We start from the raw sequence: 27,505 nt of genomic DNA, 5'->3' as shown, positions 1-27,505 counted from the left end.
TTTGAGAAACTACTGGTACTTTTAAGGCTCCTTCATATATCAAAACAAGAAATGCTGTATCTGTTGATTTTGTCTATATCCTGCATATTTCACATCGTGTGTATATATATGTAGAGAGAGAGAAGACAAAACCTCTAAGACTAGCATAAGACATAAATTCACCTCATTGGAATGTAGTCAACCATACTAGATTCAATCTTATTCAGCATTTAGGGCATCAGAGTTGTTGTTCTACCACCGTATTGTCTGCTTAAAGCCAATAAAAGTGACATTGTACAGTTTAATATTGTCAAGTCAGTCATATATACTAAAGCAGCTGCTGTTACATTTGTGTCTTCTGGTTCTGTTTTTCTCACTGCTTACCCCACTGCTTAGAATAGAAAGTCTCCAAAAGAAGTCTAGTCTCCATTAATGGATTGGTTGGATAAGTTCTACCCCAACAGCAAAACTAACATCAACAAAGGAGTATAAAAATACAGCAGTTTGAAAGAATACTTTCCAATCAACATGCAGGCAGAAAGGGAACATGATGCATCACAGTCCTTTTCTGACCATCAATGCATTTAAAATATTATAAAATTAGTAACAGAAACAGAAGTGAAGATCCTGGGAGATCTTTAGACACAAGCTGAAACAGCAAGGTAAGAAAGTAAACGAGCGCTCCACTTTTAAATTTGACAGCAACTGGCAGTGCTCATGTAATTAGCATTTTGCCAACAGCAAACATCCTGAAAGAGAATGTACCATATCTTAAATCCCGTTGCACTACATCCAACATGTAATTTAGGAGAGCTGGCAAAGCAAAGTTGGACAAAATTCAGAGTTTAAGAATTTTTGTAAGAAATCCCCTTCTGTTAACACTGGACCAGATCTGAATTGCATAAAATATTCAGGTGCCTTTAAAAGTTATAACAGAATAAATACTCTATTATCATTGGTACATTCCTTTCTCAATCTAGGTAGACAATAACTTAATATATTTAATATTTAGATAAAGAATTTTTAGTAGATGCTTTGGCAATCAAATTCTTACATATTCTCTATTTCTAAAGAAGTATTTAGTTATGTTTCTGGAAAAAATTATCTGGATAATACTTTCAAGGATTATATGCTGTACAGAACAGCAATCCAAATCATCACTGCAAACTGTAAAGGACACAGTTAATAGAAGAGTATGGAAAGGAATGTATATTTGCTAGAAGATATCCAACATTCACAGGAAAGAAGAAGATATATCTGCACCATGATTTTTTTTTTTTCTTGCCAATGAAGCCAGAGAAAGATTGTCAGTTATTTGAAAAGCATTTTCTTACTTCAGTTTATGCAACAATGGTGTTTCCTACACTCCACACATCAGCGTCACAAAGATTTGGAAGAGATTTGTAATCTTTTAGGTAATGCTTGTTCATGAAAATTAAAAAAGGTAAAAAAAAGTCTTCAATCATGTCTTTAGTAGACTAAAAACTTACTAACTGGTACCTTATGATAAGTGGGAAAATAGGTGTAATTCCTCATTACAAAATTACTTGTATTTTATTTGTAACAGTGGGTGAAAAAAAAAGAAAAATAAAAATATAAAAACCCAGAAAGACTTTCCGAGTGTTTACACTGAGAACTCTCTGGTTGGGCAACAGAGTGGAGCAATGAGAGTACACAGGTACAGGCAGACACAAACCCAACATGAGGCCATCTTAATCCAGAAGATGGACCAGGTTCCGGTGAAGAACTTTTCAATCTGAGCACTTTCGTAACTGTGAAAGGAAAAAAAAAAAATAAAAGCAATAAACTCACTATCCATATCTCAGACTGCTGTATCTGTGTCTTCAAATGGCTCACAGACTTCAACTAGGTTAACCCAGACACAAAACAGGGGAGAGGAGCCCTTTGTAGAGCAATACCTTGCACAGGAGTCACCCAGGAAAGACTTGGAATGTCTCTTCCAGCTTCTTATTTAAGGAGAGAAGACACACTAATGGCAGAAGTTCCGTTCACATCTCCCGTCTCAGTGCAGAGGACCATTAATTAATTAATTAATTCTCAGATTTATAGAAATATACTTACTGGAACCAGTGAGTTACTGTCATCATCACGTAGAGCGAAGCCAAGAAGAAAACAAAGTGGAAGTAGGCATAACTGTACACTGTGCCTTCCTTCTCATCATAAATCACAGACTGACCTCCCCTTTTTTCAATGTGCTCTTCAGCATTGGCTGTTAAGAGACAGGAAAAAGGGAGATTTTTCAAATTTGATGAGAAACGAAAGCAACAGCTGGCTTCACCAAGAACACAGAAAAACACCCATGTTGTGGTTTAGGAAAGAATGAATACAGAGCAACACTCTCCTAGCTTTCAGGGCGTGGACCTAAGCCTTTAGTAAAAGAAACTGGACTGCCACTGAAAACCACCTCCCATCAGCTTTCTGGCCCACAAGCTAGTTTTTTAGCATTTGGGCCTTTAAAGTGCTCTACCTGCACAATACTCTTCTGGCAAGTTCAAGCTGATAACCCTCATTGTGTCAAGTCTGTAAACAGGGCACGTACTTCCCCATTCACTCCTGAACTGCAGTCTATGCAGAGTTGCTGAGCCAAAAATCTAGCAGGCAATCACATCCAGAAGCATGCAAAGAGCAAAGATTACTCTTTGTATATTGCAGTAACGAAATGTCCTTTAAGAAATTATTAACTAGCCTGCTGTTTTAAAATGGTATTGTTACATCTCCTGCTTCCTTCCCTAGCCTAACTTTGAGCACTTCAGCTGCTTCAGTTTAATATGCAACAGCACAAGCAGGTCTCCATCTGAGAGCTGTGTCCTTACTCTCTTGGCTTTGGTCTGAAAACCGTGAGTGAGGTAAATTGTGAGGTGAAAATGTAATTACCATCTCCATCAGGAATACAGCAGAAGCAGCAACGAGCTACCTGTGGAACAGACAAAGGAAGGGTAAGAGTTGTGCTACAGTAAAGAGGCAGGAGAGTCGGTAAAGGAAGGCCTGTTACGTCTAGGTTACAGAGCCTAATGTAGACAAGTCTAGTTTGTATTTCCAGCCAGGACAAAACTCTAATTAGGATTTGCAAGTAGTTCGTAACAGTTTCTAAGCTTTGGAAAAACCTATTCAGCAAGATTTTGAGCAAATTAACTATTCTTTAAGGACTACTCCATCCATTTTATATAACCCACGGTCAAACACAAGTGCAAATACTTATGACAAAATGGTGGAACAGCTATAGTACAGCAGTTGCACATTTCTAGTTCAGAGGGTACTTACCTCTTCAGACTTGCATTGAAGTGCTTTTTAAATAAAAAATTTCTCTACTGAAATGAAATGGTGACTTTCAAAACCTTGCCACATGGGTTGGAAATCACAACTATACAAGTGTAAGTAAGTCAGAAATGTACTTATCTTTGCAAGATTTTGCTGGAAAGGAGCCAGAATGAGTACAAGCAGAATAAGTAAAATCAGAAATCTGGCTTTACTCCTTTATATAAATTAAGGGGGTTTTTAATTGATAAAAAAAGGAAAGCTTAAACTTACACTTCTTGTGGTAATTACCACTTCTAAGTGGTAATATAAATGGGAAAAGGGTGCTGACCACCCAATAAATATAAGTGCATTTTCTGCATCAGACCACAGTGCAAGTCAGCACCTTCTATAGTGTATCACCCACATTATTTATCCTGATAAAATCCTACTCTGGGTTTTACTTTGGTTGTGCTCTGGTGAAGACAATGAACTCTGTTGGGAAAATTCCCTTCCCTAACTATTATATCAATTGGGATTTATAATATGAAAGTGTCTTAACCTCGTTTACTTATATTAGTTCACAGCATACACTGCAATGTAATGAGGTAGTGGAGTTTTACTGGAGGCATTGGTATTGTTCATGCTTCGGTAAAATAAACCTCAGGACTGCCCAGCCCTGGAAAGGACTTTGCTTCTTGGAAGGTTACAGCTGTCCACGAAACATGAAAGATACCCCTGGACAAACAAGAGCATCCTAGCCCCTCTAACATATCTTTGAAACTCTCCCAAGCATCCTAGATAAGTAACTATTGCAAGACTGACTCCAGGGATGTCTGGATCAATAGACAAGTGGCAAGAACACTGCAGAAACAAAGTTGTTTTGCCAAGTTTTACTGTGACTAGGTAAAACCCACCACACCCGGTGGTGTGGGTGTCAGTGATTAATCAAACAGTGCTGCTCCTGAATGCTTGAAGGGTACGGTATGAGAACCCTGTGTAAAACCAGTTGGGGTGCCCCAATTTGTGTGGGACACCGCATGTGCCTGAATAAATATTTACCCTTGTAATTCTATACTTTGTGATCTAGCCTCTCTCCCTGGTCGGCACAGGCCACTTGCAAGTTTTCGTAAAATGCTCAACTGATACCTACCTTGGAGAATTCTAACCACCCTAATAAACAGTAAGTAAGCTATTGCGCCTGGACAAGATAAAAGGAAGCCATGGGACACTATATCCTTGAAACAGCAACAAAAGTAGACCAAAATGTGGGAATCAGCAAGTTTTGAGAAACATAGTAACGGACAACAGGGCATGTGCAAGAATGGAGTTCATCTAATGGACACAGTGAGGAAGACTATCAAAGACCACCAGAGGATCCCGGACGACCACCTAAGAGACTGTGCGCACATATGTACAGAACACTTACATTACTATAATGAGTTATAAGAAAATTATGAATATGCTAATGGTTTATTGGAAAAGTAATGCATATGTATGTTTTATCCTAACAAAAACCTCATAGTTAAACTGTCATGCACGCACGTTAGGTTGAGCAATCCCCCGTGTGTCCAGTGCTGCAATAAAGGATGCCTGCTTTCTAAAACTCCAAATTGAGTCTTAGAGAGGTCTTTGACTGACTTTCACAGTAACACAATAATCAGATAGTAAGCCTTTAAGGTAAATTGCCAATGGGAGCATCAAATGGCAGTTTTTACCCTGCATATCCGTGATCAAATGTACTCACTGGGTTCATAAACTCATAAAAAGCCGAAAAGCTTATTCTTTTCTGAGACTGGCTGATTTTCAATAAAACCCTTACTCTGCATATCTTTCTGCTGCTGTGCCAAGCCTTACCTACAGCGCCAGCCTGAGCAACCCTTGGGCTGCACTCACATGCCAAAGCAATGTGACTTAATTGCAACCTCTTAATCAGTTGCAATTAAGTCCCTGCACACACAGAGTGAGGAAATTAATAATGCCGACACGCATACTGCTAGCCCCTTGTAATGCTTGTTTGTCTTGAGCACAGAGGCCGACAGACCTTCCTACACCAAAAGCAACTGCAGAGCCACATTCAGGCTCCTGGCCAGAAGACAAAAGCCCTTTGCAACAGAGAAGGCAATCAGAGTGCAATTAGTTGCTCTTCACCAGTCATTTCTTTATGTTTATGTTTGGCGGCTCCTGTTCCCCTCTTTAAAACCAAACGGTCTGGAAGTAATGCTGTCGGCGAGCACCAGGGCTGTGAGCTGTACCTTCCGGGGAGAGGAGCACATCCAGGGCCTGCTGTGTCAGCCACCCCAGCCCCATTGCAGCTCCTGCCGCAGGAAGGTTAAAAGCAGAAGTTAAAACTGCAGATGTCAGTAACAGCAACAGCAAGAGAGCTACAGATTCATCCTCCAAACACACACACACATTTGAAGAGCGACACTAGCAAGCCTAATTAAGGGGTAACTGTTACACAGCAAAACACCACTCATTTCCCAGTGTATCCTGGGTGTTTCCAGGATAAGGTGGCCAAAGAAATAGGCAGGTGTAATGAAGAAACCGGTCCTGCTGAAACAGGGGCAAGAAACATAATCCAAGATGAAATCATAGGCAAAAAGAGAGGAAGTACTTATGTGTGGAAATAAAAATAAGAGATATGATCTTGGGATGACTCAGTTGCTATGAGAACAAAGGCAATAAGTACTGAAAACGTTCAGGAACACCACCACTTCTTCTTCTGATAGCTTCCTAGCAGACTTTTCCTTTAAATGAGAGGACATGAGTTTGTGTGGGACACAGGAAGATTTACAGGAAGTGTGCAGGATGTTAAATAAACTACAAGAGCAGCAGATTATTTGAGTACATAAAGGCATCTCCATGGGACCAGCAAGACCTGCAGATTGGCCAATGTGGGCAAGTATTCTGGTATGGACTCCAGGTATAGTCTGGTCTGGTCTGGTTTAGCAACCAGAACCTGCATGCTATGAACAAGCTTTTGTTTTCACCTAATTACAGGTTACTTAGCCATGAAAACAACAGCAAGAAAAGCACATGAGGAAGCCTGCACAGAAATCCTGTGGAAGGAAGCAAGAACTCACTTCTCTTTCGGGTGTTCCATATATGCCCCTCAGTGCTTCTGAGCTTGCACGTGTTGTTGAGGTCAAACTAGGAGCAAAAGAAGATAATGTCAAAACCCTCGGCACAAGTATAAGCCTAAGTGTGATTTTGCAAAACCACAGCAAGCATAAATAGTTACTTCCATGCCTAAGCTAAGCATTTGCCTGGATATAACATCAAGCACTAAGCATGTGAAAAGCTTGTTCTGCTTGAGTATTCCCCAGCCACAGCCAGTCACTGGCCAACTCAGGCTGAATCCTGAGTTTAAAAGTAGGACACTCCGGAAAGGTGGTGAATTCATCACAATCATACAGCAGCAAAGAGCTAAACGCTCCAATTTGCAATTCAGAAGAGATCTCCCCGGCTGTGCACAACCAATGCTTTTATGTTAACTTTACAGCCATCACTTTGGCTCAGCATTTCTGTAAAGGCCTTGCTGGCTAAGGAACAGGTCACTGGCAGCAGTTTGATTTCAAAAGTAAATTACCAACAGCGTACCAGTGGTCAGAAATCACTTTCTTGCATGACTATAGTTGTCTGGAGGGAATCATATCATCAATTAGGTTGGAAAAGACCTTTAAGATCATTGAGTCCAATCCTTTCTAGTTTCTTCTGAGAATAAACATTTCTTGCCCAGTCTTCCCCCTTCAGAACGTGTAATGCAAATCTTCCTTTACCCACAGCGAGACATGTCTTAATGCTTTGCTGCACACACTACGCCTTAGTAAGCAATACTTCAAAACCTTCCCCTTGAAGGCCTTCTTATCTACGCAGCTACCTGGTGCAGTTCCCCTGCAGGCTATGTGAAAGTTGTCTGCAGTCCTGAAACACCATCCTGAGGAACTGAAAATACTATTCTAATGCAAACTAAACACAAGATATCCATATATTTCATGTCAGAATTAAACTGAACACATGCATATTTGACAGCATTAAGAGTAGCTGTGCTACCTTTTTCAGAAATTCTGGTTTTCACTTCAAAATTACAAAGGAGTTTCAGTATGTGAATTTTGAAGTGGACTGATTGAGAAGCAGAACCTGCTCAAAAATCTGCAGCAGACAGGCAGTGCTGTCTCCTGCTAACCTGCACAGCCAAAACAGGCAATACAGGTGACAGTACATCATCTTTCAAAAAAAGCAACTCCTCACCTCCCCATCCTGAAGCATGACTGAATTTATTGATGTGAACTGCAATGATACAAGGTAAGCATCACAAGTGTACGGGCACAAACAGATTTTTCTGGATAAGGAGATCACTGGCAAATCCTGATGGCAATACTGTACTCACCACTTGCACAAAGGAAGCCCTAAACCCTCCCACATAGTTTTGTTAGTTCGAAAGACCCTCAAGGAACAGTCTTAGCCTCTGCCAGGAGGCTACAGAAATTTCAGGTACCTTTTTCAGATGGTCATAACTGCATAGAATTTTTCTTGCAGAAAGAGTAAATTCAGAATCAAACCACCCTGAGACTGTTTTGACATCCTGGACAGCTGGAAACTTCTTCCCCTCCGCCTCTAGATGTAAAATGCTCTATTTGGTTTTAATGAAGTGTATTTATTTCAAAAGTTGTACTATCTTGTTGAACATTTTTGGCTAAAACATCTAATCATTCTGAAACTGGGGAGAATATGAACCTTCCAGCTCAGTTCTATTTCTCCCTGCTACTTTGTCTGCATGAGACATGCTATATACCTTCTCTAGTTAGACCATGACATTGCATTTACAGTGAGGTAAGTGCAAAACCCCAGACTTACCAAGAATACAAAATGCAGCCAAACAAAATGGTAGTACCCAGGCCAGTAACCAGGTTCTCATCTCTGTGCAGGTGTTGACTAAATTCAGGTACACAGATTGTGATGTTCCGATTGTTTTCATCCAGGACTTCACAAAAGAAAACAAACAAAAAAGTACAGTTAGCAAAGCTCATTTCACTGCATTTCAAAGTAGTCATCAGACTGAAGGTATTCAGCAACGTATCTTTATTAATTCAGACACTGGTATATTTCAGTTGTTTCTATCTATCTTCTAAAAAGATCATACAGAAAAAATTACATAAATCTGACCTGGCATATTCTGTGTTTCAGGCAAAACAAAAATGCAGCTAAGTAGTGTACTTAAATTTCTTGTTTGATGAGAGCAGACAAACAAGAAAAAAGACTGGTGAACTGTGAAACAGGAAGTTGGAATTTTACCAACATTTCATCCAGGACAACCTGTAAGACCAAGGTAGTAGAGTCTCAAGACCATAAATTTCTTTGGCAGCAGAGGTGCCTTGAGAACAACTGTGAAATTCATACTCAGTGAAAGAACATGGTGTGTAGTTGCCCTGTTCTCAGACGCATATACAGAGGCCCAAAGAAAAGGAGATGCATTGCTTACAGGCAAGATTTCATCTGAACATCTAAACAAACACTACTCCTAGGTCCCTGAAATGAAATTAACTCCTTGTTTTAAGATGCATCTGGCTTTTTGGTGTCTGGAGTCAAGGCTAGGCAGAGGCAAGACGAGCATCACCACAAAGCAGGAGATTACATCTGCACCTTACTTCAAATCAAGAGCTTTTGGAGCTGGTGCTGTTTCACGCAAACTGTGTTCATATCTCCTCTTTCCTCCAGCAGCCACACTGCACCCTCACTGGGATAGCACAACTATTTGTAAGAGCAGAGGGCAAAATGCAGTAAAGGCTGTACCCCCGTTAAAAATAAACCCAAAGCCAGTATCCTGACCTTCTGGGGGAGGACTTTGCATGGCCCCCCGGAGCTGCACAAACAGCTTTATCAGCACACAGCAGGGACAGCATGGAGGTGGGAGCAAAAGAAGGGACAACAAGCCTTGGAAGGCAAGATGGAACATTGGGGCCAGAGATATGCAGAATCCCCTACCTGCCCATCAGGGACACCTCTGCAGCAATGCAGATCCACTGTTTAGCAGGCCTTTTAGCTAACTCTGCCACCAAAAAATTAAGGCACATTGTGATAATCACAGGTTCAGTAGACATTACCTTTTGTTTGCCAATTCCTTCTTAAGACATTTGCAACTCTGCTTTTTGGCTGTTGTAAATAAGTACCTGTGGCTTTCATTTACTTCAGGCCTGGTTTACAAAGTGGCTGAATGGCAAGAAGGCCAATTTGAAAGTCCCTCCTTGAGGAATGAATCAACATTAGATAAATTCATGGCAAATCTGAGTAACAAGCCTTGGGACACCTTAGTAAGTGCCAGCACCACCCACATTGTCCAGCACATGCCACTGTAAAAGCTGCAAAGGCCAGCATGAGAGTCCTTATCACACAGACAGGGAAGAAAGGAACATCTCAGAGAGGATGACAACCATGAGGGTTCTCTGACTTGAGAAGGAGGAGCAACTGATTTAGGAGGTCGGAGAGAGTGTGCTTGATGTGTACTCTGACCAATACAGTAACCACACTTGCAGTACATACAAAAAGAACCATAGCATTCATTTAACTGCTGAAGGCTTTGTCTGTCACAAGCACAAAATAACACAAGGCCAATGATTTAATACCACACGTCACTTTCTTCCTCTTCTTTTTTTTTTAACATTGTGTCAAGTCTTGAGAGTAATTCAGATGCCTTCTAAATTAACTTTTATATTCATTCAAAAACACTGCTTAAGCTCCTTAAATAAATCTTCCACCTAAATACTGTCTGTCCATCTTAGCTCCAGAAGACATTTTTGTGTGTGCCAGTGCCTACACAAGTTTGAGATTCTTTCCCCCATCTCTCCCCTTTCTTCTTAAGAGGTGTCTATAAAAACTTCCTGCCAACAGACTTGTTTTCTTCTAGTTACTATTTCAACTACTCAAGTTGAACAATAATACAGAAGGGCTCAAATTAGCATTACTAATTCGAACCAGAAAAGTCTTCTTCAAGTGAAAATAATGCTCCCTGTCCAAACAGGTGAATGTGATGGTTAACTGGGAAAAGGAAAGTTTGACTTGTGTTTGTAATGTCTTGTTGTTTTTTTGTATCATAAAGAACTTAAAACTCCAGGGAGTTCCCTTCTCCTGGTTTGCATTGCCAATGGTTAGAAGACAAGTCAAGTGAAATACAGAGACTGTGCTGAAGAAAAACATCATCTGAAATGACTGCAACGTAACTCCAAGTCCTTTCTCAGAATGTCTCCTTTCAAAATGGAAGACGAGTGGTAGTCAAGTTTTTGTTCCGTAAGGAGTCCACAGCTAAAGCTATCTAGCATAACAATTCTAGAAGTGATTTTAGTATCAACTGTGATGGCCAGCACTTACAAAGTGCTGGGAACCTCGTAAAATTTTTGATGGAACTGATCACACAGCTTCCTCCAGCAGCCATTTGTTCCAACTCATTTCCCATGATGTGACCAAACACATTATATATTGTATGAGAACATGCACTTGCCACACAAGGAATAGGCTACAAGACTCTAGGAAATTTGATGGTAGGAAACAGGTACATGGAGAGTGACAATTGCATGGTTTCTCTGCTGCCAGATTTATTTCTAGTGTTTGCAATTTCTTCTGTATAGGCCAGAACAGGCCAAAGCCAGCACTCCAATATCCCTAAATTTTTTAATTCATGTTTGCTAAATTCTAGCTTTTAATACATGTCTAAAAGAATTTACATAGAGCATTACATAACTTACTAGTTTCTGGTGGCTTGCTGGACAGTGCAGAGAAAGTGAGGTACATGACGTAGCAGCTGATAACTCCTGACTGCAGCAAACCAGAATGGGGCTGGCCTTTACAAGAAAGAGGAAAACAAGTTATTTTTGCAGACAATTTAACTGAATTTAACTGAATTTAATTTAGCTGAAAAAGAAATTCATATCCTTTAAAGAACAGCACACCAGTATCCTTCAGAAGTGTATCTTTCATGTTTTATGAAAAGAATTGTATCTTTCATGGTTTAGAGCCGTTCATATGTTTTTAAGTCAGTTTAGATACACTTCCAGTGGCATGTAAAGAGAAAAGAGTGTCTTTTAGTTCTGATGGCTGTTTTAGAAAGGCATTAAAGATTCCCTCTAAGTAGTGAATCACCCCTCTATTCTCACCAAAAGCACCAGCTTTCCAAAAGCTATTGATATGCTGACATGACAGTTTTATTTGCCTGTAAATTTTGGAATATTGGAAAATATGTTGGAATAACTCAAATTACTATTTCCAAGTCCAATATATGCAAGATAATAACAGTGCACATATATGCTTCATATACTGAAGCATAAAATACTCTTGTCCACTCTTCCAGGCCCAAAATTTACAGATGGTAAACCGCAAGCAGTCAAAAGTAAACGGTGGATGAGTTTGTCAGCTATTACTCAACTACTATCACTGCCAAGTTGTGTAAGCTCCACAGCACTTTACCAGCACAGAGCTTTCTTCACACTATGACTGCTTGATGGCACACCCAAAATGTCTCACACCTTCCTAGTTTTAGCAGTTGAGCTGATGACCGGCAACTCAGCACTTCATGGTGTAGATAAAGGACAGGGGCAAGAGCAGCATCAGCTCTGAACTATCTTGAGACTTTCTGCCTGGACACAGCTCATGCCCCCAGGCACACACCTGTGGCAGCACCAGAGATCCAAGAGGAAAAACAGATCAGCGGACTCACGATTCTGGACACAGGGCAATATGGCCACCAGTGACACAAAGAGGCACAGGCCACCGTGAACACCAATCAGGACTTTGTTGTACATGCAGCCCTCTGAGTGCGTGTAGAAAAGAGCCATGAGGACCAGGGCTGTCACAGCAATGGAGTACAATGTGAGAGTGACCAGAGCAAGCAAACCATTCCACATCTGCTTGTGCTTTGCACCTGCAGTCCTGTGGAGAGACAGAGAGAGACAGTACCTTATCTTTGTCTTCCCTTCTCTAAAAGAATTAAATGTTAAATAGCTGAATTGTTCATATCCTCTAACACAAAAGACAGTGCTTACTTTCCTGAAATGTGTAGGTCACTACATCAACAAGGCCCTTGTAAGGTTCCTCCCATGAAACAGACATAAACATTCCTTAGTATTAGTGTTTATCTTCTGTATTATCATGGCCAGCTGTTTCTGTAATTATAGCCCAGCATGACTCCTAGACCTTCCAATCTCTGGGATCAGCCCATCAGCGCATCTCAGCTCAATACTTCAAGGATTTCCTCAGTAGGAACTCAGACTATCGCAGGTTTAGCTAGCAAGCAGTGCTCTTCAAGTAAGGACAGCAAAGGCATGTTGTTTGGCACAGCCTCTCTTCTGCTCCTTGCACTGCCTTGACAGTTTTACCACCCTTTCTTCAAAAAGCCTCCTCATCTCCATTTGAGTCTATCTCGTCAAGCTCCCTCAGCTAAAGCGCTGTTCACCTTGTATTCTTCTCTTCACCTTCCAGACTCCCCTTGCGAAGATCACCAGTTTTTTAGGAATAGTAACTACAAATGTTGTTTTGGCACAAAGGGATTTTTGGTGCACGGAAGGTGGTTGGTTGTTTTTTTTTTTTTTTCTTATTGTTTTTCTGTTTTGTGCAAACATGACTGATTTTTAGAAGAGCATCTAATGGAGGGAGTGCTAAAGTTAAATGCTGCTGCTAGAAAAGAAAAGCAGCTACAGGAATTAGCCGTAATAAAACCGTGTGATATAAGGAGTTCTCACTTCTTCCTCCTCGAAAACAGGTATCTAACAAGCCAAAGGTTTGCTAAAATTCTTTCTTAGCAGTCAGTATGATAACTGGAACAAGAGAGGACTGCAAAGGTTTGTAGAGGAAGAAACGAGAAACAGAAAGGATGGAGGTGGAGGCTGGAGCTCTTGCATGTATGTGGGAGGACATTTTAAATATTTTAAATTTATGAGAGGCTAAGAGCTAGGAAGGTAATAGCAAATATGCCTGAACCAGAAATGAAGTCAATACCAAAATGGGGTATAAGTGGGTTGATAATGGAATCTTTCATATATAGACGAAAAAAGTTGAAGAGAAAGTAGCAGTTCTCATGTCAAGAAACAATAAAAAATAATGGATGTTCATTAAAATGAAACAAAAAAAGCAGGATTTACCAGTTTACATCATTGTATACAGTTTCACTGTTACATTTTGCAAATCTAGTTTTATCCTCTTGCACCACTGTTTCTTAGGAGATATGTTTTCATATAAAATATAAAACAACTTCAAGGTTTTTGCATGCTAACATGCTACTGATTATTGGAAGCTAAGCAATTCCATTTAAGAATAGATCAGCAGAGTAGAAGTGAATAAAGAGGAAATATCTGGGGAAGGAAAAAGTGGATGAAGCAAAGCTTGAACAGCTCTAAACATTGAAATGAAAGGGTCTTCTTTCAAAAATTACTTGCATGCTATTTTTAAATTCCTTGTTACGAGCAATGTAATATTCAGGAGTCCACTAGAATTTTATGCAAAAAACTACTTGCCCAACACATACCAATTTTTATTCCATTTGTGTGTGAACTCAACGAGCAGGATGAGCTGAATGGCGATGAAAAGGAAACCTCCTGTTGCTCCTACGTAGCGCCAGGCTGCAAAGCAGAGGCAGAAAATAGGTCAAACTGCAGTCACCTTTCCCTTGAGATAAAATGGAATCACTGTTTATGCAGTGAAGCCGTGAATGCTGTTTGAGTATCTCAAGCCCACAGATGTAGCAGAAGATTTCAGTTGGAAAGCCAACTCAGCTAACTGAAGATTAGCTCCTTCATGAATTCAGCTTGCAGTGTGCTCCACTTTCAAAATAAGCCTGTTAGGACACTTATTGAGTTTCCATAACCTAGAGAATTTTTGTGGAGACTACGAGTTACTATATTCAGACAGAAAATACTGAAACCTTTATTTACGACTGGTAGCGTGAAGGTATTTCACAGGAATCTAAACCCTGAAATTGCAAGGTACTGGAACACAATACTATAGAGGGCAATTTCTTCCCATGCAGATTCCAGTACCACAGAAAAACAAAGGTGGAGGTTATCTATTTACAAATGCTGTCCCGAGCCACTCCCAAAGAGACAGGAACAGTTGGTATTCACTGACTCATTTTAAGAGGGATTGTTTGACTACTTAACCATTGACCCACATATACTGTATTTAGGTAGCTGTTTGGATACTTCAGACAACAGATTTCTTACGTACAACATCAGACGTCTCTGAGGAAATGTAGATACCTATTTAAATGTTTAGTTGCTTAAACAGCTTGTAGCAGCTGATTTCAGATGACACCTATAAAACTCAAATTCAGGGGCTGACTGTTTATCAGGATATGCAGACTACAGCTTCAGGGAGAGAAGTCAGGAGGTAATTTGGGGAAGAAAGCTTGTTATGCTGTATCTCCACTTTGGGCTAGACTGGTTTCCCTTTGAGAAACAGCATTCCTAACCAACACAAAAAGTTCTGCTTTCCCTTTTCCCCAGATGCTTCATTTCTTGAAGACTTTTCACAAGTCTTGCTTGCTTATGAGTACAAGTAATTACACAAGTACATCTTTCTAATCCAAACAGTGATTAGATACTAAGGACAAGTACATATAGGCATCCCGTGACTTCATGGGCGAGAGGAACAGGGATAAGGAGACCTTCACTTCTGGGGCATCTAACTGAGCCAGGACCAAACAACGCCTGTCTGGTGCCAAGGATGCCTTCCAAAACTAGAAATGCTTCAAGGCACAGCACCCTCAGCAGAGCACCCCAAAAAGTCTAATTTTACCTTCATGCATTTACACCACCAGCCTGACAGCTAACAACATCCAAAATTCTTTCTCAATATTGCAGGTTTCCAGCACCAAACACCAGCACCCGGAAAGACACTGTGCTCCCTCAAGAACCTGCACCTCTCCATAACACAGCATGAATCTGGCTGCTGCGCTACTGCAGAGCAACCTGCACAAGCCAAACTAACATGTGGCTCTATGCTCTTGGGAGAATCATTTCTTGTGCACCATTACAGCTCCCTGCGTCTTAAACAATCTGCAAGACAGCACCTAGCCATTTGGCCTGCTCCTGGTCAGAAAAAACCATGCTCTTTACTGCGTGTAAACTACATGCTCTTTTCTCATGAAAAGACCATCTATTTTCATGAGAAGACTGTTTACTCTGTATACAGTTTCCCCAAAACTTGCTTGAAGAAACATGGTAATATTTAAGTTGATAAGACCTTTAGACCTTACAGCCACCCATAAGGTAGTGCAGAATGAAGCAGCACTGCAAAACAAGGACATACCATTGAGGAAAGTGTCCTGATCAGGAATGAAGAAGGCTCCTGAGCACATTGCTGCCAGAAGTATAAGTTTAATCAGCCAGAATCTAGACAAGAGGAGAGGAGGGAAAAAAAAGTCATTTGGTTATAATAGGCATTAGAGGTCTTCAAGTCAAGTATCATGAGAAATCTTTATTTAAAGCATGAGACAGAAAAAAAGAAAACCCCCCTTTGATGACTGACTGCCACTTTAGTTAGTTCTCACTTGACCGCATTATTTCTGACAAAAGCAGTAAAATCAGCTTTTGGTTTGGGTTGGGGTTTTTCTGCTTAGTGGTACATCCAGCTGGAAAGCAGGCAGCACAAACTGGTAAAGTGGAAATGAAGCAGTCAAACAAATACTCACCCGTTATGAATGTATGCACGGCAGCTTTTGCTGCTGTTAATTTTGATGGTGAATAAGAAGAACAAAAAGAAGAAACAGGCCATTCCAAAACAGACTTTGTACACCGCAGAGTATCCCACCAGCTTCTCACACATCTCACCCGCCTGAATACTCTTGCACATCTGCTTGTAGAAGGGAATCTGAAAAGCACACACGTTACAAGCTGTTAGATAGGACACAGGGCTCCTTGTAACCAAGCATGTCTACATCTGTTCACCACTGACTTTTCGCTGGCTTCGTTTAACATATTCCTTTCTTGATAACCCCCTGCCTGGATTTAAATGTAAATGTAAAGCACAAAGGACCGGAGTCATCTAGAGCCTCCAGTCTCAACTCCCTCCACATGCTTTGGGGGTACAAGTCCATCTTTCTTTCCTTTACTGCCCATCTCCTCACCCTAGGGACCCTCTCTCACCTTCCCATGCTTAACAGAAGACTTTGGTTTTGCTTCAGTAATCAAGGAGGGGCTGCAAGGCAGGATGTTTTGGCTCATGCTGCCCTCCATGGATATGTAGACTGAAGCACACCCAAGGGGCACAGAGGCAGCAACTCCCTCCTCTCCATCACAGCCTCTGAAAGGGCATTGTGCCAGCTGCCCTGATTTTGCTTTAAATTAAGAGAGGCAGGAAAATTCCACTTTTCTGTTGACTCATTAAATATTTGCCTTTGAGGCCCTGCTCTTGCCACGAGGGGAAAGCAAACAGCTGCACCTTTTGGCTTCAGTCTCACAGGCAGACATGACACTGGGTGCTCAAAAAATCAGGTCTGTGTGGCCAGGACCCAGTCCTGTGAGATGCCTCCATGCAGACACCCCCCTCTCAGCAAGGGAGCCACTGAGCTGTGCAGAAACACAGGCATTTAATTAGAAAACCACTGTTGGTTTCAAAGAAAAAGCCTCTCTGTATGTTCACAGGTCTCAGATGAGGCTGGTGAGACCAGTCGAACAACACACCAAACCCCCTGGAGCTGACGGCTGCTACCTACACAGGTCACTGGAGGAGAGAGAAGACATGTCTGCCAGGACACAACATGTACAAATAAGTAACTTGGGCAAGGGAGTTGGGAACCAAACTTCAGAAAGCATTCAGCCAGGCCAGATTTTGCTTAGGAAAAATATGCAAAGACTGCGGGCAACACTGTCCTTGAACATTTCCAAGAAGTTAGCAAAGACAGCAGACACTGCTTCCCTCAGCAGGCAGGTCGGTACACAAAACCAGGACAGGAAAGAACAAAAAGGACCCAAGAGCAAGTGATCAGGCAGTGTTCCCAGCTGGGTAGAAAGTCATCCGAGATGCAGGAAACGAGGGGTAAACATGTAAACTGCAGGCTTTCAGCCACTAGGCTCTGTAAGCCTGCTTCTATCAGCAGGGTATGCAACTTCCCCTGACATGCCAGCAACCCAAACCGGTCAGGAGCTCAACAATCCTCTTGCAGCTTCCCAAAAACAGCAAGTATTTTAGCAGCTCATAGCATGTTAGATTGCTGTGCAAAGGGTAGCAAACATAACTACAGTACTGAGCTGATCCTAGATGGGCTAGAACCAGCCAAGGAGATGAAAAGCAGGTCTCAGCGCAGCTGCGTGGTGTTACAAGAATGGATTCAAGCTGGACTGCTCTGAGATGCTCTTTAAGGAGCAACTCAGATGTGAGCAGCCACTGTGTGAGAAGCTGGACAGTAAATGAGGAGCTGTGGCTAACTTGCATCCAAGAGTTCTTAGAGAGGTGCTGAGAAATTGCCTGGAGCAGCAGGCTTTTCCCAGGTCTTGAAAGGCTATAAACAATCAGATTAGGCAAACATGCCAGCATTCAAAACAAGCAAATGGATTGACTGGAATAATTAAGAGACCTATCAATGCCACAGTGAAGCCAGGACAAGCCAAGAGGCCACAGCAATGCCAAGGAAAGCAACTGGCCTATCAATTAATGCTTTCCAGTTCTTTGCTTATAAAAACATCAGTCAGCAGAGATTACAAAGATGTATAGTATCAAACTAACAATATTTCTGAGAAAATTGGGGATTTGCTTGATATAGATGACCAAGAAGACAGATTTCTGCAACATCTGTACTTGGAACCAAGCAGCATTTTGCTTGAGACTTACAGAACAAAACAAAGACACCCTGGCACCTGATTAATTGACTAAATTAAAACCAGATCTTTGCATAACTGTAAATGGGCATCTTCTTTAATTGCGTAGGTTTCTACAGATGGGGTTTTGACCCTATATGTTCTTTTCTCCATTTAGTAGTAATTTCTTTACAGATCTGGCTGAGAGAAAATGGATGGATTCACAAGAACAATAGCTCAGTTTGTGCCTACACAAGCAACAAAGACCTCAGCTGCCATGTAGTATGCACAATACTATGCAGGAGCAAGTGATGGCTACAAGAACGGTCCTGTGGGATTGAACACCCTTTTTGGGGACCCATGAACCTGAAGGAACAGAACAAGAATAAAACTCTAGGGGACCCCGGCAGATGATAAGCATGAGCACAATGCTGGGGACAAAAGCGCTGATACAATGAAAAGGGCATGTTTTCGAGAGAGGATGATCTACTGCTGGGAACAATTTATCAAGGCTTTGATAAGTGACTTTTTCACTGAAGGTTAAAAAAGATTAGGTTTTGGGATGGGTTTTTTGTTGTTTTTTTTTTTAAGTTCTCTGTCTCTGAAATACGTTCAGCTGCTGAACAGCCTGCCCAGCCCATGTGATTTACCAGGCTTTCCATTTGCTGGGCAGTTTTGCCAGCTGTTAAATCATGGATTAATTATTTGCCAAGTTTGATATAGTGAAATATTTACCTTAAACCTTTAAAAGCAACATAAGCTAAATTTTTTGGCATCTGAGTAGGGGACAAAGCATTCTTGCTGCAGAAACTCAGTATCTGCTCAGATAACGTAAATGCCACAATTGCTGCACAAGCAATGATGTTATCATAGCAATGTCAGCAATTTCCCGAGTGCAGTGAAACCCTTTGAGATGATAGCAACATCTACAGAAACAGGGGCAGGCAGCCCTGAACTTGCTTTCCCCTCACCACAAACCACTGATCCCCAAAATAAATGCAGTGCAAGAATCAATCTAACACAGCAGCACAATGTCCAGGCTGAGGCTTGGTCACTTCTGAGCTTGGATCTGACTGCACCCAAGCTTGAGAATGCAGGAGAACACGAAATAGCATTGGAGGGGGAATGGGAAGGAAGAAGTGTGTAGAAATGGGCCTGAAGAGCCAAAATGAGACTGCTTTTTTCTGGATGTCCTCATCCAACAGAGGGAGAATGTGGCAGATGAACTTTGTTATAGAAACAGAGGAAGCATGAAAGAAAATCTGTGTAGGTGGGGAGACAAGGGCAAAAACACATGTTATCTTCCATCTTGATGATCTTAAAAGTCTTTTCCAACCTGGTTGATTCTGATTCTATGACCTATGGCTAAATTCTCATCAGAAACATGCAATGGGCATCTGCACTTAAAACCCCCATTTTTGGTAGCAAACTTGGATTTTAGCATACTGTAATACAGTTAAGGTCCAAGATACAAACCTGGCTAGGGAAATAAGCCTGAAACCATGCTCTGCCAGAACACAAAGCCATCTAGAACTGAAATGCTTTTCAAAACTGAACTGGTTGCTACTGGATTTTGTTTTCTGGAAAATATCTTTCTTAATTTTCCTTTCATTATTTAAGTAGGACCTGGATATTTTCAGTGTAAAATGCTAGTTTTGCAACAGGTTTAACAGTAAAAAATTAATTAAAAAAACCTCAAAACACTACTTCAAAAGACCAAAACAATTCTCTTCCTTTTCTTCTCTCAATTACCCTTTTGAATTCCGTCAAATGCAAGGATTTGCTTCAACAGAGCATTTTTGAGTAAAGCTGTATCTGTTTTTCAAAAAAAATCCAACAGAATTACTGGAAAGTTATATATGGATATATGCATAGAAGCACTTCAAGTTGGATGCTGCCTTGCTTCATTTTGGAACAGAATCAAGTCTCTAAACCATTCTGTGTAACTGAATATTGGTCTTTTGTGTGTTTCTGTCCGCATTACTGAGGCTCTCATGTCTTGATTGATGCTCTACCTCATTTGGCTTCATACAAAACCTTGCTCCTCTGAAATCTATTCTACATACCACTATCCAAAATAGTTTCATGGTCAAAACCACCCACTCCTTTCCTACCCCTCCAGTGCCTCTTACTTCTTCCACAGAAATCAAACACACATGCCTTAGTCTCTTTGGACGTTTTTCAGAATTTAACCCTTTAGGGCTCTCTTGGTGTCCCATGGGTGCAGGAACAGCTCAGGAGAAAACTCCTCCCACAAAAGACAAGTGTCCAATTCTTAAGGCTCATCACAAAATATGATGTCCTTAAAATCCTGCTGGTTAGACTAGGAACTAAGGTTTTGAAAGGATAACCAGGTACCGTGTCCTCCCACTGACACACGGTTTCATCTACCTGCCAGCTTTGGTGAGGATGTGGAAGCTGAGACCCCTGTGACAGGGAGTCACTTTTCCAGCCATGTTGCATGGCACAGAGAGGTCCCCAGCTCCGGGCTGGCAGCTGCAGAGTCTGGAAAACTATCATAAATGTGTTTTAACAGACAGAATGCATGACCATGGGAGTAGATTAATACAACAAAACAAATATAAACCTTTTTTTACAAGTCTGTTTAAGGTGTCCTTAAGAGATGTACGTTCACTGCTGCTTCCTCTCAAAATAATGCCAAAGGACCAAGTGCTACAATAAATACTTTTAGAACTACTTTAGACTTGGGAATTTATAGCTAATCAACCAAAAAAACCCTCTCACTGACAAGGGGGAGATTCCTTTCACGTAACATCAGTGTCTTTGAACTCTAAACTGGTAAAGCAGACACATGGTTCCCTGCCAAGATTATGGCTCCATAAAGGACTGCACTAAAATCTTATTTTTTATTTTCATAACAATTTAAAAACATCTGATTAAAATTAATTAGAAGTCTGTCTCCTGTCAAGGAAGAGGGTTGAGGTCCTAGAAGCATCATGCACAGTGTTTGCTTACAGTCCAGCTTCAGGACTTAGGAGTGCTCCATGATCTAGTCAAAAGCAGAGGAATCAGTAAGTTCCCAGCACTTTCAAAACACTTTCAAAACACAGTTCATCACTGGGAAACTGAGGACTGGTTAGTCTGAATAAACATTTCCAAGGTGCACTCTATTACACCTGGGCTGAATTAGCTTCAGAAGTCTTTGAATTTTCAACAGCCCCGAACATAATTATTAAATTAGAGAGCAGATAGAGAAAGCCTACTTTCATATGGTGCATTTACCATTCAAAGTCATCAAATGCTCTAAATTAAGAGGGTGATTATCTTTCCACTTCACACTAACAGCTACTTTGTGCTATTTCTTCCCACACTGAGCTTTCAAGACTATGAACTGGAAAAGAAATTTGGCATTACTGAAAAGGATGTTGTTGAAGGCTTCCTGAATCACTTTTGTGTTGGATAAAGAGAGAATATTTTTTGTTAGGGGTACAAGCTGCATTAAAACCACACTACTGATGGAAAACGACTTTATGAAATTTGGATATGAGCACAGAATTTGCCTCCCACACAGTTGATTTCCCTGGGTTATTCACTTTTTTGCCAAGCTAAGCATCCAGTAAGTCAAAGTAATTCTTGGCAAGCAAATTCAGCACGCACATGTTGAGCAGTCACAGCTCACAGGCAAGCATCATGCCTGTATTGGGTACTCTTACAGGGCTGTCAGCAACTGCTGGTAATCAGGAGTAAGAAGGTAGTGGTAGAATAACTCAAGCAAAGTGCTAGTAAAGGAAAGAAAATCAGGACAAAATATACAAAGAGGGTACAATGGAAAGAAAGAAAGGTCACTGGCAGCACAGCACAGAAACCCTCAAACTAGCCCTATCATGAGCCTGCTGGTTCATCCGTGTTGCAGGCATAGGGTGCAAACACCAGCTTCTGGATCTAGAACGATGCAGAGCTAAGTGTTTCACAGACAACTGCAAGTCGAGTGCAGAAGGTAAGCTTGACCCGCAATTGGTTAAATGAGGAAACAGCCTTAACTGTGCACCCACTGGCACTCGGTCTTGGGAGAGTAACACAAAACAACTAGGTGACCTTCTTAGTGAGGGAACCATTCTGAACCCCCAGGGCATGCACAGCCTCGAAGCAGGCCCAATGGTGAGTTTGGTGGAGAAACTTCAAGAGTTAAGCAATCCAGCCATTGTTCCCTCTACTTAAAAAACCAGCTTCTCTTCTTGTAGTTTGTAGGGGATGAGAGGGAGGACTTGTGCTATTGAAAGCAGCTTGGGCAGCTGAAGAAACCAAATCGAAGACAAGGTACCTCAGGTCCAGTGTAAGAGTGCAAGCAGATTGCTGAGCATTGAGCTTAGGAAAGTTATATTAAGACTCTGAAAGAAACCTGAGTTTTAAAATCTAGTTTAAGCCACAGCTCTTTCATGCTTCAGAAGCTTTTTAATTAAAAAGACAATTAGAGATGAGCAATATCTGCTGTGGTTACAGCCCATGTGAACAGGATGACTCAACACACGCTGAAGAAAACCCCTTGTAAAGGATTTGCATCATTATGCATAGCAGTAGTCTGTCACACAGCACCAAGAACACAGAATTAAAATTATAAATGCAACATTTGAACAGCTGTTTTCTAATTTGCTACTTCTGCTACTAAATAAGTTGCCAGAGGCAAACTCAATGTTGGACTGAATTGATTTGTTCTACTATAACATGTCCCCTAACGGGCTTTAGTGACGCTACCTGTGCAGCAAACCCGGGATGGGTTCACTGCAGAGCAATGAAGAAGGAGGAAGACTGCTAGTCCTGTGTTCCTTGACTTTTCATGCTGTGAAACACACTCAGCAGATGAGGAATTGACAGGAAGGAGACCCATTTCCTCCCGGGGCAGCAGTGGGTTCGTCTGTCTTACTTACGTGTGTTTTCATTTCGTTAGCTACTGTTGTTGACATCATGACACAACAGATGATAGTCACCAGCATGAAGTAAAGCGCATACATGAAGCGAGTGCTGGTTGACTGTTTGATCTTGGGGCAGCATTTGCAGCACAAGGAACAAGCAGCAATACCACAGCAGCAGGCCAACTGGAAAGGAAGACAAAAAACACAAGTCATTCCATCACCCCCTTTAGGTTTCTGTTGCAAAAGTCAGTCAGGAAATCTGTGAGACTTCCTGTAAAACACAATTTCTTAAGTCCTCTCCTCTCAGCTGAGTAGCATTTAAGTGGAAGCAGATTGCCTCGTTTATCAGAAGTCACTAGGTTGAAGCACATCAGTTTCTAGTTTTCCCACACACTAAAGCTGAGTGAAGAGGATGAGGAGGAATTGATCCAGATTTTTTAATCCTGCTCTTTACTATCACTGTGCAACTCATGGTCCTGACATGTTTCACCCAGCAGAACAGGCATTGCAATGGTAAATCTCTGCTTCCTGCAATACACTCTCCCTCCTTTGTAGTGATAAAACAAATCTGCACAAGAGGGGCACAGACCCCCAGATTGTTTACTTCTAACATAAAGACAAAACAATTTGTTTTTTAAGACAAGCTGGAGGCTCTGTTTCAAAACAAGCTGTGCAGATCCATTTCAATTCACCAGAACCATACTGTCCTTTTTAGGTCCCATTTCTGGTGCACACACAAAAAACTGGTTTTTTCTTTTCTGTAATTTCTGATACAGAACTTTTTATGCTACCAAAGACTTTGAGCAAATCAAAGCGAACAGGAAAACTGCTGGAACTCTTGGGAAAACTTTCAGCAACACTCTGGGATAGTGGTCTGAAGGCTTTGTAAACAGACAACAGCTACAAAGAAAGCCAAACAAACCCAAACAAACAAACAACAAGCTACATTAAAAGTTCTAAATATTTTGGGCAGCAGAGAAAGACTCTGGAAGTACTGGGCTTGCTGCGAACAAAGATAGCTGAGCTTGAAGGACCCAAAATACAATGGCATCATCCTGTACTGAAGAAAGCCAGAGAAGAAAGACAAATTCACAGTTATTTAGACACCCTTTGCAAAGATGAAAATGGTGATCCCACATACAGGATGGCAAGGGAAAAAAATCATAGCTGCAAGGAAAATAATAGCAAATCACACTTCAGCTGCTACTGTCCCCAGTGTTTAATCATCATCAGAGACAGAATTCCTTGTATATTTTAGTTCTTTTTTACCCGCAACTGAGGGTCCACCAAGATAAAAACCAGGAAGCACAGCAAAAAGCATGTAATTGCCTTATTCAACAGGGAAAAGTTACTGGATAAATCCTGCAAGGGCTCTACCTTGCTGCTTATTATTTCCTAACTGTTAACAGTATCATTAACTTTCAAAGAAGCTGGATTCACCTTCCCTGCCTTCTACATTTAGAAAAGTCATATATAAAAATCTAAGCCTTATTTTTATACATAGGGCAGCACTGTTCTTGGCCAAGCCAGTCCTTGCAATAGGCAGCAGCTTCAAATGGCTCATGTGCTTACCCCAGCAGCCGTGATCACAGGAGGCATTTTTGGACATCAGGAGGCAGCCAGGAGCAGGGAACCTCTCTTCCAGGTCTCACTGCTGCCAACCCAGAGCGACCTGAGCCCACAGCACTCCCATTTTTGAGGGTCTCACTGTGGCTGGTGTGGAGCACAGGGGTGGTCTGTGGCCAGTGCCAGGGACTTGAAAAGACTGAGGTTGCGTTTTCCCAGTGTTTCCTCATCCCTCAGAGGGACCATGGATCAGAGGATCCCCTGCTGTCTAGCAAGCAGCTGTACAAGCTGGATGGGTTTTCTTAGTCTTTGACAAGGGATTCAAAATTCACAAGTGCCACATTTGAGTCACCCAGACAAACTTTGTCGGCTTGTATGTGCCTTTTTCCTCCCACGACATTTCCTCTTCCAGCACCAATGACTGTCCAACCCAGAAAAGGGGGTTTCATGTGCCTGTTTGCAGACACACATGTCTGATGTAAGACCACAGAGTCTCACAACCAACCCGGCTGATCAAACATCATTTTGAAAAAGTGTCTTGAAAAGACTCCCAGCTTATCATTTCCTTGCCATGTCTATCTGCCACAACACCCAAGATCAGGTTTCTTCCCTTCAGCTCTGCAGAAAGCAGGTGGCAGAAGCCCTTGCCTCGCTCAACAACAGATCTTGGGTTTGCAGGAGACATGAAACAGAGAGAGTCCAAGCCCGCTGCCACACCGCCCTTCCCTCCATTCACCACTGGATCTCACACCATCAGAGATGGGGGCCTCAAAGCACACAGTTGCTGAAACTGCTGCAAAGCAGAAATCCTCCCCAAAACACACAAAGGTCCAACTGTGGGGAATAAACAGAATGGGCTCGTGCTGGCACCAAAGCTGGAAATTGAAAGTACTACGTGCATAAGCACATAGTGCAAGTATACTTTCAAAATAGAAGGCAGTGCTGGCAGAGTGGCAATTTCATTTTTTATAGGTAGTGAAATTAAGTTAACTTTTACAGCATTAATACAATTCCAAGAAAAAAGAGCGCTATGGTAAGTTACTGACTCAGCAAACAAATGGAATAATAGCATTTCAAAACAAAAGCGTCCCAGAAAAGTATAATCCATCCATTCCAGAACTGTGGGAGAAAAAAATTAAAAAAAAATTAAAAAAATAAGATTAAAGGTTCTTTCAGTCTGTACCAGAGAGATCCAAAGATCCCACAGCAAACTTCTATTGCTGGACACACTTGCCATAACATTAAAAACTACAGTACAGAACTAAAAAGGTATGCAGCTTTGGCATTTGTAAGGGTAACATTTTCCTAAGCCAGGCACTGGAGAGCTCTGCCAGTGAAATCCCATTTGCATCCAGCAAAGTGTCTGCTATTCCAGTCCTGGGTCTCTGGAGCTGCTATTTAAAGGAACAAATACTTACATAGAATATATAGCTCAATTTAAGCATTGCTTCACATTACTTAGGGAGATTTTAATGATAGTTTCTAATACTGAACACACACCATATAAATTGGCAATATTTGTGAAAATACCAGTGTCTTCATCTTTTTTTCAGTACTCCTTTCAGCACTCTGAATAGCCATGGAAACCACAGAAAATTGGTTAGGTTATTCAGCCACAGTCCCAGATTGGGTGGTTTGGGGGTTTACTCCTTTTTTTTTTTCTTTTCTTTTTTAAACTCTGGTTATGACTAACCACATTCCATAGTGGGCCACCATGAAATAAGTGTTACCCAAAAATAAATCAGAACAGTCTCTGTCCCAGAGAACCACAACCCGCTGACCTGAGAGGTGTCAAAGTCTTCGGGTGGCAGGCTTCAAAGCCCACATACACATCAAGCTCTCTGTTAAGAAGTTGCAGTCAACATGCAGCTAAACTACACAGCCGCTTTTCCATGGGTATGGCCTATCTCACCTTGCCTCTGCCTTTCAGCTGTAGAGAGGGTCTGCCCAGGGGCTCAGGACCCACTGGTGCAGAAGTGCAAGCCAGTAACAAACCCTTCCCATGTGAAAAAAGACGGCTGTGAAAAATGCAAGTAATGTCATAAATCTGTTACAAGTTTAGCTATCATTAAACTAAAGATCCCACAAAGGATGCAGAAGGAACTCATCAGCGGTTTTCAAGACACAGACAACCCAAGGCCTGTGACAGCTGCCCTCAGCCAGCCTTTGGGGATCCTGGTCTGTATCTACAGAGCTTCTTCCAAGGCCAGGATCCCCAAGAACGCAGGGCAATGGCATCCGAAGGCCAGGCTGCTCTGGCAGGAGTCTGTCATGCTGCAGTGGGTTCTGGATTCATCTTTCTCATGCAAAGGCTCCCAGCAGCCAGGCAGCAAGTACAGCTGCCCCAGCTTCATATCCCCTCACCAGGTGAACACCACAGTCTGACAATCATTACAAGCACTACACAAGTATTTATGCTTCCTACAAATACTTTGGATCAGCTCGCACTAACCCACTGCGTACACCAGCCGCCTGCTGTGCTCGGTGCTACCCTTTCAGGTCTCAAGGAGGGTGCACTGCCAGCTTGCCTGAGATCCCAAAACTTGAAAATCTGGTTAGTGTACCTGAAAGCAGACTGCGCCTCGATGCGCACTGCTGGGGCCATGGCTGACCTGTCTGGTTCCACAGCAGCAGCTGGGGAAGGCTGTATGGGGAGTGCTCCTGATGAAAAAGAGTCAAAGCACAGCTTCACAGGCGTTTCTAATGGTGGCCACGCTGGCTGCACAGCCGCTGCTCCCCCCAGCCTTTCTCTTCTGCTGGCCACTCGCTCACTCCTGTCCTGGCGTCACACCTCGGTAGCCCTGACTGTTGTTTCTGCTGCTTGGGGTGACCGAACAGAGCAACCTACTGGCTAAAATAAACTAAAGAAGGTGTGTAAATGCTGTGTCAGCGCTCCTCAGCTGCTGGTTTAGTGCACAACAGTGGGAACCATTTTACCACTTCAAGTGAAGGCACAGTGAACTGGCGGGAGGAAAGAGCAGAGGCGGATGGCCTACACCAGTCCCACGTGCTTTGACCCTTCTCTGACCAGATGTTTCAATGGCATTTTCCTAG

At 41.9% G+C, this 27,505-nt stretch overlaps 1 protein-coding gene across 1 annotated transcript; it reads right to left on the bottom strand.

The window, feature by feature from the left end:
• Positions 1–1,351: 1,351 nt before the first annotated feature.
• Positions 1,352–27,056, bottom strand: SERINC5 (serine incorporator 5; the record flags this gene model as incomplete). The annotated part of the gene is made up of 12 exons (XM_080638278.1): positions 1,352–1,751; positions 2,062–2,209; positions 2,875–2,914; positions 6,321–6,387; positions 8,095–8,221; positions 10,977–11,072; positions 11,945–12,156; positions 13,748–13,841; positions 15,529–15,611; positions 15,911–16,089; positions 22,901–23,068; positions 26,904–27,056. 12 exons carry the CDS (start codon positions 27,054–27,056, stop codon positions 1,604–1,606), a joined length of 1,515 nt encoding a protein of 504 aa, XP_080494404.1. The 3' UTR covers positions 1,352–1,603.
• Between the last annotated feature and the right edge of the window lie 449 nt (positions 27,057–27,505).

Source organism: Psittacula echo (assembly GCF_963264785.1).
Source record: "Psittacula echo genome assembly, chromosome: Z".
Lineage (NCBI taxonomy): Eukaryota > Metazoa > Chordata > Aves > Psittaciformes > Psittacidae > Psittacula > Psittacula echo.
This window is presented reverse-complemented; position numbering and strand designations above follow the sequence as displayed.